Here is a 12,425-nt window from a genome sequence, read left to right on the forward strand (position 1 = left end):
TAAAAAATGGCCAGAACCTACCCCCCATGAGGTCAATTTCCTTTTCGACCTCAAGTCCAACCCTCAACAGTATGGGATGGGCTTCTTCCATCTTTGTCACCAGGAGACGAGCCTGATGTTCCTGAGTGACACTACGCACATATCCAACGTGGGGCAGTACAGTAAGGAGTACTTCCTCACGCCGAACATGACAACCAACAATCTGGCCTTCGCTCGAGGAGGTAAGTGCTGTTTTTGCTGGTCGATACTTTTCATCAGCGAATTTTCCTTCATTTTTCTTAAAGTACACTTTGCCTTTCAGGACCATGGCTACGTCCGACCCCAACACCAGACATGGTGTTGAGGTCCACCGCATTGGCCAGGATGACAGACGCAGAAAAAAGCGTCAAGTCCCTGGTCACTGATGAAAATCTGAGGCTATCCGGCCTCATGGCTCCTTGCCATGAAACAAGAGGACCTGTGGTAGCAGATGCCACGGCCGAGGGGGATCCCGAGCAGCAACCCCCAGCGTCCCTTCCTCGAAGGAGGCCGACGGGGGTTACAATCAGGGAACCCACGGGCAATCCTTCCGCAGAAAGGCCTTCTGCCCCCAAGGCAAGGGGAAACAAAAGGCAACAGAGTCTGTTGTGGACTTGGGTGAATCCTTCGATGAAAACGGTACTGTTATTTCGCTTTTAAATAGCTTTCCAATTCTCTGTCACTTGTTTGACGGGGAGGGCAACTTTACGTATACTCCAAATCTAGGGCCAGACTTCTTCGTGCCAGATAGTGAGTGTGTGACTAATAGAGTCAATAGTATAGCGACCAGTAGTTATAGCTCGGGTATTAAACTTTGTGACCAGTAATTAAGCGTCTTTATGCTCATGTCTTTCGCCATTCTCAACCCAGCGAGGAGTGCTTCGTATTCGGCTTCATTATTTGACGCGGTGAAGTCGAACCTAATGGCGCAGTGAAATCGATGCCGTTCTGGCGTTATCAATATCACACCCGCTCCTGCGTGAGATTCGTTGGACGACCCATCCGTGAATAACTTCCACGAAGGAGCTTCATCTTGAGGCTCAAGCGCACTAGGCTGTTCGCACTGCTCGCTGTCTGGGAGTTCGGTGAAATCTGCAACAAGATTAGCCAAGACTTGTCCCTTTACTGCTGCTAGTGGTGAATACGTGATATCGAACTGCCCTAATTCGACTACCCATTTTAATAGGCGCCCAGCCGCTTCTGGTTTTTGGAGGACTTGCCGAAGGGGCTGGTCAGTTAAAACCGTGATAGAGTGGGCTTGAAAGTAAGGACATAGCTTCCTTGAGGCCAAGATTAAACATTATGCTAACCTCTCGATGGGAGGATACCTCAATTCTACTCCGATCAGCCTCTTGCTTACATAGTAAACCGCTTTTTGTACGCCCTCTTCCTCTCGTACTAGTACCGCACTAGCAGCAACTTCAGTGATCGCCAGGTAAATGAACAAAGTTTCTCCTTCGATTGGCTTTGATAAAATGGGAGGCTGTGCCATATGGGCCTTCAAGGCCTGAAAAGCTTGCTCGCAGTCTCCTGTCCATTCTAATTTCTTATTGCCCCTAAGTAGATTGAAAAAAGAGACGCATTTGTCTGTTGATTTTGAAATAAATCTACTTAGGGCTGCAATCCTCCCGGTTAAACTTTGTACATCTTTGATCTTTTCTGGCAATTTTATGTCGATCAGGGCTTTTATCTTGTCGGGGTTGGCCTCGATTCCTCTTGAATTTACAATGAACCCCAAAAACTTCCCTGATCCAACTCTGAAGGAACATTTGAGAGGATTTAGTTTCATCTGGTACTTGTTCAATACATCAAAACATTCTTACAAATCCCTTACATGTCCTTCTGCCTTCTTAGACTTTACCAGCATGTCATCCACGTATACCTACATGCTTATCCCGATCAATTCTTTAAACATGTGGTTAACTAACCGCTGGTAAGTCGCACCTGCGTTTTTCAGTCCGAAGGGCATTACTTTATAACAGTACAAGCCTGTATCGGTCTGAAAGCTGGTGTGATCTTCGTTAGGGGGATGCATGCTAATCTGATTGTAGCCTGAATATGCATCCATAAAGGAGAGGATTTCGTGTCCTGCAGTAGCATCGACCAACTGGTCGATTCTTGGGAGTGGGAAGCAGTCCTTTGGGCAGGCTTTATTGGGGTCTGTAAAATCCACACAGGTTCGCCATTTACCGTTAGGCTTGGGAACCAGCACTGAATTGGAGACCCACGATGGATAAAATGCCACCCTAATGAACCCATTCTCCTTTAACCTCTCAACTTCTTCTTTTAAGGCTCTCGATCGATCTTTATCGAGCAGCCTTCTTTTTTGTTGCATGGGCGGATAAGTCTTGTCTATGTTCAGGACATGGTTGATAACTGCAGGGTCTATCCCGGCCATGTCTTTGTGCGACCATGCAAAGACTTCCTGGTTCTTCTTCAGAAATTCCACCAGTGCATGCTTCGTGGTTTGTTCTAAGTTTTTCCCGACCTTCACGACTCTGGTCGGGTCTTTTTCGTCAAGTTGGACCTCTTCCAGCTCCTACGTTTTCTTCAAAATCCCCAAAGCGAGGATCTAAATCTTTATCCTCACTTTGGGCAACATTCTATTTGGTGACTTCATCACCGGATTGGGCTTGTGTATCAATTGCCATCTGCAACCTCCTGGGGGAGTGCTCTTTGACGTTCCATTTTTCGCCTTCGCGACTGAGGCATTGTAGCACTCTCTGGCTTCCCTTTGGTTTCCCAACACGCGTCCTACCCCTGCGTCTGTCGGGAATTTCATGGCTAAGTGCCACATAGAGGTGACAGCCCATAGATCAACCAGTATGGGCCTTCCAATGACGGCATTGTACGCCGAAGGACAATCGACTACTATAAAAGTAGCGAGTAATGTCCTGGTAGCAGGCGCTGTACCTGCTGTCACTGGTAGTCTGATTGACCCTGCAGGGGCGAGTCCCTCACTAGAGAAGCCGTATATTTTTTGGTTGCAGGGCTCCAGGTCCTTGACGGACAACTTCATGCGTTCCAGCGAAGACTTATACAGGATATTCACCGAACTTCCTGTATTGATCATCACTCTCTTCACCATCATGTTGCCCATTTGGATATCCACGACCAGCGGATCGGAATGTAGGAACCGGACATGCTTTGCATCGCTATCAGAGAAGGTTATCTCGCCCTCTTCTGATCGAGCCTTTTTTGGCGCGCGGTCCTCCACAGTCATCATCTCGATGTCCTGGTCGTGGCGCAGAGTCCGAGCGTATCGTTCCCTGGCCTTTCCGCTGTTTCCCGCGAGGTGAGGGCCTCCACAGATGGTTAATAATGTGCCAGTCACGGGGGCAGTGTGCAAAGGTGGCGAGCGTTGGCGTGTGGGCGCTTGCTCGTTGCCACCTGGAGCTTCTCGTTGGGAATTCCCCGAGGCCCGTACATATCTTCTCAAGTGTCCTTGTCTGATAAAGAACTCGATCTCATCCTTCAACTGGTTGCATTCATTTGTGTCATGTTCGTAGTCGTTATGATAACGACAGAACTTGGCAGTGTCTCTTTTCGAAATATCCTTTCGAATAGGGGGAGGCTTCTTATAAGGCACACTGGAACTCGTGGCCTGATAAACCTCTCCCCAAGACTCAACTAGGGTAGTATAGTTAGTGAACCGAGGTTCATAACGGTTACCCTTGGCTTGTTTATTGTCAGAGGTGGAAGGCTCATTGTGTGGCTGTTTCCCCCCATTCTTGCCATTGTCGCTGCCGTTGCCGTTAGGCTTAGACCCATTGGCGGCTTTGGCGGGCTCGACAGCCTTCTTATCCTTGCCTGGAGGCTTTCCATCGTCGGCAATGGCATCTTCGAGCTTGATGTAACGATCAGCCCGGTCCAAGAATTCCTGGGTAGTTCTAACCCCATCTTTTCGGAGGCTTTTCTAGAGAGGGGTGCGACGCCTAACCCCTGCGGTTATGGCCATCATTTTGCCTTCGTCCCCCACTATTTTTGCTCTAGCTGCTGCTCGCATAAAGTGCTGGATGTAGTCCTTCAGTGGTTCTTCATCCTGCTGTCGTATTTCAACCAGCTGGTTTGCCTCGGTCGGATGCACTCGACCTGCGTAGAACTGTCCGTAAAACTCCTTTACGAACATCTCCCAGGAAACTATGCTTGCAGGAGGGAACTTGAAAAACCACTCATGTGCGGCATCAGAAAGTGTTGCAGGGAAGATCCTGCACCGAGCATCTTCGGGCACTTTCTGAATGTCCATTTGTATCTCAAACTTATTGACGTGAGATACCGAGTCACCGTACCCATCAAAGTTCGGAAGCGTAGGCATTTTAAACTTGCTAGGAGTCTCTGCCATAGCTATCCTCTGGACGAAAGGAATGCCTTTCCTCCTGTCATGGTCGATGTAAGATGTTCTTCCCCCGACCAGCTGTTGCACCGCCTGGTTGAGGGCATCTATCTGGGCCTGCACAACGATAGGAATCGTTGTGGCCTCTGTTGCTGGGGGGATGTTCTCGCCATGTTGCTCACGGCGATCATTGAGCATATCTCTCAAATCCTCGTCTCTTCTCCGATGCTCGCTAGCTCCGAGCCGTTGAAGATGTTATTTTGCCTGGGTTGCCCCCCAGCGTCCCGTCTGCCGGGTTGGTCATCTTGAGGTGGCTGGCTCCTGTTTCCACCTCTTTCGTCATTCCTTTGACTGACATTTCCTCTGCCGGAAACGGCTTCATCATAACCATTGCCATCTTTGAATCGTGATTGGCTATGACGGGATCGACTGTTCCCGCGATTTCCTTCCCGGGCTGAAACGTCCCGAGTGTTATAGGGTGGCCTGCGTTGGTCGTTAGGTCCCCGTGCATTATCATGCCGTGGGGGACCTCGGACCGCAGAGCCTAACTCCGAGTTCCTCCTATTACCAGGAGGATGCTGTCCTCTGTTCGGAAGGTTCGGCTCGTCGCCCCTATGGCGTCTAGGACTGCGAGACTGATGCCCGGTCCTATTTTGCCTCTGATGCGGGGGATTGCCGCGACCAGCTTGGGATGGAGGCTGTGCCTCAGGGTCCAGTGGGACATCTTCATGGGGCTCCTGAGGCTGTTCGGTCCTTTGCGGACTTGAGGGTTGGATAGGTGGGCTAGGATTAGGACCCCTTTGTGTTGGTCCATTCATAGGTTGATCAGGCTGTGAGGCAGGTGTAGCCTGATTCCTAGCCAATTGCAAGGCTGCCTCGAGGGTTGCCATGGCTTCGTTCTGGCGACGGTCCATCTCCGCCTGCCTCTCAGTTAACTCCACGCGCTGCCGTTCAATTTCTTGCTGCTGCCACGCCATGATTTCGACAACACTTTCTTGGTTGGCCCTCAGATTGGCCAACTCTTCGTGCAACACCCCCAGAGTACTTTTTAGCGTCGCGTCATCCATTTCTTCCTCCTCAAATTCCAAATGTGGCTCATCCTCAGCCACGTTGGGAGGGGGAGGAGGCGGGTTAGATGGTGCAGCGCCGGCCGCCTGTCCAGTTTTCCTGGTAGTTTTCGCCATTGGTTTTCTCAACGGTGATATATTTGGCTCTCAATGAAAGCACCAGAATGTTGACCCAGATTTTGGCCAACTGACACGGAGTCAAAATACGCTTGACGTGGAAGGATACATTGAAATAAATGTAATGACGAAAATAATAAGAGTACAAGATTTTAGAGTGGTTCGGCCCCAGGATCTGGTAATAACCTACATCCACTTAGATTGTTATTGATATAAGATCAAAAGGAGTGATCAAAGAACTAGGGTTCAATGAGTTTCACCAACCTCTGAAGAACAAGACAATACCTCAAATAGAATCCCTCTAGTCTCAAAAAATTCGAAAGCCAAAAGTCCCTTCCTTGAGCTATCTTTCTCTATTTATAGGCTCAAGGGGGATTACATGAATTTGTTACAGATATTCTTTCCTAAATAATCGAATATTCAAGAGATTGTGGGAGTCAATTTCGAGATTTACAAAGATCTTTATAGAAACATCATGAAACATGCAGAACCCGCGACCATACTGGTTGCAGGTAAGTTTCAGCTGCCTACTGCTTATAATTTGTCTTCTGGTCGATATCCTAGCAGAGTTCCTCCAAGTGTCAGCCACGTGTCCGGGAATCACTTGCCACGTCATCCATTCCAGTTTTTTGGATAACATCCTTCTTCAAGGTTAGCCATTGTTGACTGTCTAGCTTCGCTGTGAGGTCGATTGCCAGGGCCCCATGGTGGGCACCAAATTGTAGACGTACGAATCTACAATTGAATCGATCGAAGGTGGGCACCGACAACTTGCACACAACAAAACGGGAGAAAAGGCTGTAAAGTCTTTGGGACACTGGAGTGGTGCCGACCAAAGAGACTCCGACAATCAAGCTAGTAAAATAGTTCGTAACAAGTAGGCTGGTAATAAGAGTAGAATACTTAGCTAAGGTCGTCGTCGAGAGGTCGATGATTCATTGAAAAGAGAATGCTTAGAGAGTAAGAATTGAGAAAACTAAGAGAGTTTAGTGTGCAGTTTGTGTCCCTTCTCTGAGAATGATTTCTTTCTTAAATAGGAATCTCATTTGGAGACTGAACAACCCTTTCTCCGTAATGCTTGGTCGAACGACGCATAGAGTCGGTGTCCGTGCCTTCTTGCTTGCGGACCAGGCGATCCGTGACCTTTTTCAACGCGACCATCTGTTCCATGAGTTGCCTGGCCGTGCCATCTTCTAGGGGGACTCTCTTGTTCCTTCTGTCGTTGATGTTGTTCCTGAGGTCGCCACCTCGGGGGAGGATCTTTTCCTTGCGGGCCCGCTCCTTCCGAGCGTTCAGTCCATTGCGTAAGTCTATTTGGGAAGTGTCGTCTCCTGAACTGAGGGCATGACGTTCTTCGTGGTGGGGCCGTTCCCGACGGTTCTTGTTAACCGAGGCACTCGAGTGCAAAGATCTTTCCCGCCCGTTTCGCCCTGGGGCGTGCCGGGGCGGTGCGATCCGCGGCCGCGTCCCCTACAGATCGATCGGGTGGCCTCGTCCTGGGACAAGGCGCACCTTTTCTTTCCTAGGGAGCGGCCGGGAACGGGTCCCAGCTTTTGCGACGGGGGTGGTCTTTTCTCGGGTCTTTCCACCGGCCTTCTTTCGCTCCCTGTCCGGGTTTCCTGGAGCTGGCTCAGGAAAAGGCTCCGGGGGAGGGGCCGGGCTGGCTCCTTCGGGGACCCCGGCTCGCTCTCGTGGAGCAGGCTGCTGCGCTTCTAGAAGCGGGCCAGTTGCGGAATTGGCTGCCGGACCTTGCGCGGCCATGAGTGCCTGCAGGGATTGAAGAGACTCTTGCATCCGTCGATGCGCCTCCGCATGCTCAGCGATCCTGGCTTCCTGATCCAGGACTTGTTGCCTTAGTCTGGTCACCTCCAAGTCTTGCTGGTCGGGCTCTCCTTCGGGGGTCTTAGGATCCGCAGCTTCGTCGTGGTACTCCCCCTCATTTTCCTCTTCATAATATTCCTCGTTTTCCTCTTTGTACTCTGTTCCACCCTCGTAGTCTTGTGACTCATCACGGTGAGATGTTTGAGGAGGCGCATTCTCGGGCAGATCTTGAGGGATATGCTGTGAAGGCAGCGGGTCTCTGTTGCCCTGCTCTGGATTGCTTGGGTCGAAGGTTGTGTGTCGTGTGTTCACCATTGTAGTAAAGGCCTGACGTTAGCACTAGCTTCCTTCAGCTCTCAATGAAAGCACCAAACTTTTTACCGAGGGTTTCGGTAACTATATTAATAAATATTATTTAAGGGTAATTGTAATGAAAGTATAAGATTAACATGGGGGTTTTACGTGGTTGGGGCGTTAACTAGCCTTAGTCCACGAGTCTGTAGTATTAGAGCTTGAAAAACATTTTACAATGGAGTTTCTCTCTATATTTCGACAGAGTCACTGTATCTTAGTTGAAAAGAGATCCCTTTTACAATGTTCTATAGCCTGTATTTATAGGCTTATGGGAACACTGGGTTTGGGCCGGGTATGACCCGGGCCCTTCAGAGATACGGGTATTCTTGGTCTTTCTAGTGGAAGCCCAATACAAAAGATACAACATACATGAATTCCAGACCAACTAAGGCCCAATACATTGGCTCAAGAGCTATATCTCGTCCGACAAAATGGCGCTTTTGGTCTGGACACTTCGAGTTACGAGGCAGATTCAGGAGACAAGACCAGTCAGAGTACTTGGCAGCGCAGACCTGAAACAACGGCGTGCAATCCCGAGGTGGCCTTTTCCGCAGGTGAAAAGTGGGGACAACGCCCACGCGCAGTGGGGCGGCTTCAGGTTCCTGGATGCTTGGTGATAACTCTACAAAATAGAGTTATTTTACCATGTTTTACATGCTAATTGTTGCTTAGTTCATGAGTTTTTAATTAACTTATTAAGTTTTTATGTAATTTTTAATTTATTAGTCTTATTGTAGTTTTCTAGATTTTTATATGTTTTTATAGATATGTTATTATAATATGTTGTAGTTTAATTATTTAAAATTAGTATTGTTAGTTTGAATGCTAAAAATATGATTTTATTGAAATTAAATGTTATGTAAATTAAATTTTAATTAATGTTTTCATGGGAGTTATATGATATATTTTATTAATGAAAATATTTAATTTTAATTTAGTTTATAATTTATTGTGTAGGAAAATTATTGCCCTTGAAAAGCAAGAAAATCAAAGGAAAGATGGTAATTTTGAAAGAAAGTAACAAGAAAAATGGTGTTTCTCCAAAAGCCCAACCACGTGAGGCCCACTCTAGGCCCAACCCGTGGCCCCCCCTCCAACACCCAGCCACCACATTGCTGCCATTTCCCTTATTGAGCCCAACAAAAAATGCATTTTGTCCCTTTGTCTCCTATGACAAAAATGCCAACTTTTTACCCTTTTTCCTACACATTTTCACCACAACATCATCATTACACTCTATAATTTACCTCTACATACCATATTTATTTTATTTAATTAATCTAATCAATTTAATTAATTTAAATTGATTATTTTAATAATCTCATTTTGGCTATAAATAAGGGTTTTGAAGACCATTTTGGGGTGCTTAATTTTTTGGTTACCATCTTTTTCTCTCATTTTCTCTCTACCATTCTCTCTTCCATTTGGGTTTTTCAAGAGCATTTTGCAAGTATGTATGTCATTTATTTTGTAATTTCTACTCTAGTTATGTGCTTCTAATCTTTTTCATAAGATTATTAAGATCATGATGAAGCAACTTGTAACTAGGTAATATTTATGTTGTATGTTGATTTCCCTTGTAATGCAACAAAGTCTATGGATTTTTCTTCTTCATATATTTCTTTCATCTTAAATATCTTGTATTTTAGATTGTTAGAACATATTTACACTTTGTTCTTCATTAGTGCATAAACATAATATTCTTTGTGTAAGATGTGTCATTAAATTGTACACATCCATGCTTAGAACAAAAATATTATGTTTTGCCTTATAAATAATGTTAATTGATTTATTTGTTATTTCATTAGATTGATTTACACTAAATGTTTTGAAATTATAATTTTGAAAAGTGAAGAAAAATCCTATCTTTTTATAAGAAATTTGTGCTTAAAATTATAAATCTTTTTGGAAAATGATAGTTTAAAATATTTTAACTATCACTAAAACTTTGGAATCAATATACTAATAAATATTATTAAACTTACATTTTGTGGATTTTAGTATCTTAATAATCTTTTCTTTTAACACTTATTTTCAACTCATTATTGCTTTATTTTTATTCTCTTAAATAGCTTTATTTTTCAATCTTTTATTTTATGTTCATAATATTAAAACTCATCAATCTTTGGATCTAGGTTAGAATTTATTATTTTTGATTTAAAATAGTTTCATTTTCGATTTTAGACAACTCCCTTGGGTTCGACATCCTTGCTTACATGATCACTATTCTATATGGACGAGTCGTGCGCTTGCGATATATAAATTTTTAAACATACCTGTTTTGGGTCCATCAAACAGATATGTTGTACACCAGATTTAGGATCATGTTTTGTACACCAGATATGTTGTACACCAGATACTAGTTTACTGAATGAAAATGTTGGCTCACTTTTTACATTATTTTTCTGGTTGTATTATGCTATTGGAAACCTTTTTTCAATCAAATTTCATTACAATTAAGCAACTATATATGCTACTAGATATCTTATAATCAATAAAAATATATAACAAATATATATGCTGCCAAATATATAAGATCCAATAAAATACATAAGCCATAAATGATGTTTTTCTTCATTTCTTCAACACAGTTACATTTTTTTCAGTTAAAACAACAACACAACAATTACATTTCACTATAATGCCAGTACCAGTACCACCACTTGCACTTAGCTCCAGAGAAATAAAAAAGAAAAATGGGTTCCACAACTTATCCAGCGATTCTCCTCAGCCTGTTCTTCATCTCGGCCCACCTCGTGGTTCAATCGGCGGCCCAAACGCCGCCGGTTTTTAAATGCAGTACTGGTGCGAAGACCACGTGTCAAGGCCTAGTCGACTACGTGGTTCCCAACGCCACCACCCTCGTCGATATCCAAGCTCTCTTCGGTATCAAAAAGTTATACACTTTTCTCGGCGCCAACAACCACCCGATCACGACTCCACGCAACACAACAGTGGCCGCGAAGGAGACGATCAAGATCCCGTTCCCCTGCTCCTGCTCTAACGGAACGGGCGCCTCGAGCGGAGCCCCGAAGTATACAGTGAAGCCCGGAGACGGACTCGACCATATAGCGAGAGAAATTTTCTCGAATCTGGTGTCGTACCAGCGGATCGCCGACGTTAACCGCATCCCGAATGTGAATTTGATTCAACCGGGGCAGACGTTTACGATTCCGCTACCATGTAGCTGTGACGAGTTGAACGGAACCCAGGTGGTCCACTACGGACACGTGGTGAAAACTGGAAACACCGTAGAGGGGATTGCTCAGGAATTCGGTACTACAGAGGAGACGATACTGAAGCTGAATGGGATTGTTAACTCTACTGAGATCCTGGCTGGTCAAGTCCTCGACGTTCCTCTTAAAGGTTTGGTTTTGTACACCAGATATGTTGTACACCAGATACTAGTTTACTGAATGAAAATGTTGGCTCACTTTTTACATTATTTTTCTGGTTGTATTATGCTATTGGAAACCTTTTTTCAATCAAATTTCATTACAATTAAGCAACTATATATGCTACTAGATATCTCATAATCAATAAAAATATATAACAAATATATATGCTGCCAAATATATAAGATCCAATAAAATACATAAGCCATAAATGATGTTTTTCTTCATTTCTTCAACACAGTTACATTTTTTTCAGTTAAAACAACAACACAACAATTACATTTCACTATAATGCCAAGTACAAAATAAAAGATAAAAGTACAACAAAAATACAGAAACCGGTTTCAACATCCTCCATCAACATAAAAAAATTTCCAACTTATTCATCTATTTTCTCAACAAAAATCTATCGTCGCAAAAGATTGCCTTCGATCTCCTCTACTCTTTTAAACAACTCATTATCACAATTATGTCTTTCACCACTAGGAGGGTCTATCCAATGAATAAAGCCACATCCATCTCTCTCATTTCTCTATAAATAAAATACAAAGTGGAGTTTAAGCCAATCATAATCAAGAAAAATAATTGAAACAACAAACCTTGTATCTTGGGCAGCCATAGAACCTTCTCCCGAAATTGTATACAATCCACGTTATGCCTAGTACGACCTCATATCCACAATGACAAAGAGGGGGACTCCCTTGAACTTCTCCATACCTTTTTCCCCTATAATATGCCATTTATGATGCTTGATGAAGACAAGTGCAGAATGGATAATTAAACCTAGGGTTTGAAGAGAAGAAAATCGTGAAGAAGAGGGAAGAGGAAAGAAAATAATGGTAGGCCTAAGTGTATTAATTTTACTTTCAATTTTTCAGCCACTATACATGTATTATGCCACTTCACCGAGTAAATGTCATAACTGAATAGAATGTCCATAAATTACTAACGTTAAAAGTTCGGGGGAATTTAAAACAAGTGTGTATTTTGTAGATTATATTAGATATTATTTAAATTAGAAATGCATAAGTGGGTTTTAAACATAATAAAGAGGTATAATTTAGTATTTGAGTATGTAAGCAAAATACAAAGTGAATAAAATAGTGTATATATATATTTTCTATTTCTTTTAAAGTAATTTTTATTGAAAAGACTATAAATTAGTCATATTCAAATTAACAAAAGATTTGGAAAACTCAGGCCACCAAACATGTTCATTGTCCACAAAGAGGGCCACTTATGCAAGTTTATGAGCTACACAATTGAACTTTCTAGGACAATAAGAATATTGAATCTGAATAAAATTATTACAAAGCATAG

At 43.8% G+C, this 12,425-nt stretch overlaps 1 protein-coding gene across 1 annotated transcript; it reads left to right on the forward strand.

The window, feature by feature from the left end:
* The first annotated feature begins 10,378 nt into the window (after positions 1-10,378).
* LOC133789720 (lysM domain-containing GPI-anchored protein 2-like) lies at positions 10,379-11,126 on the forward strand. The gene has a single exon (XM_062227484.1). It carries the CDS (start codon positions 10,407-10,409, stop codon positions 11,124-11,126), a length of 720 nt encoding a protein of 239 aa, XP_062083468.1. The 5' UTR covers positions 10,379-10,406.
* Positions 11,127-12,425: the final 1,299 nt, after the last annotated feature.

The sequence above is a fragment of the Humulus lupulus genome, chromosome 7, assembly GCF_963169125.1.
Source record: "Humulus lupulus chromosome 7, drHumLupu1.1, whole genome shotgun sequence".
NCBI lineage: Eukaryota > Viridiplantae > Streptophyta > Magnoliopsida > Rosales > Cannabaceae > Humulus > Humulus lupulus.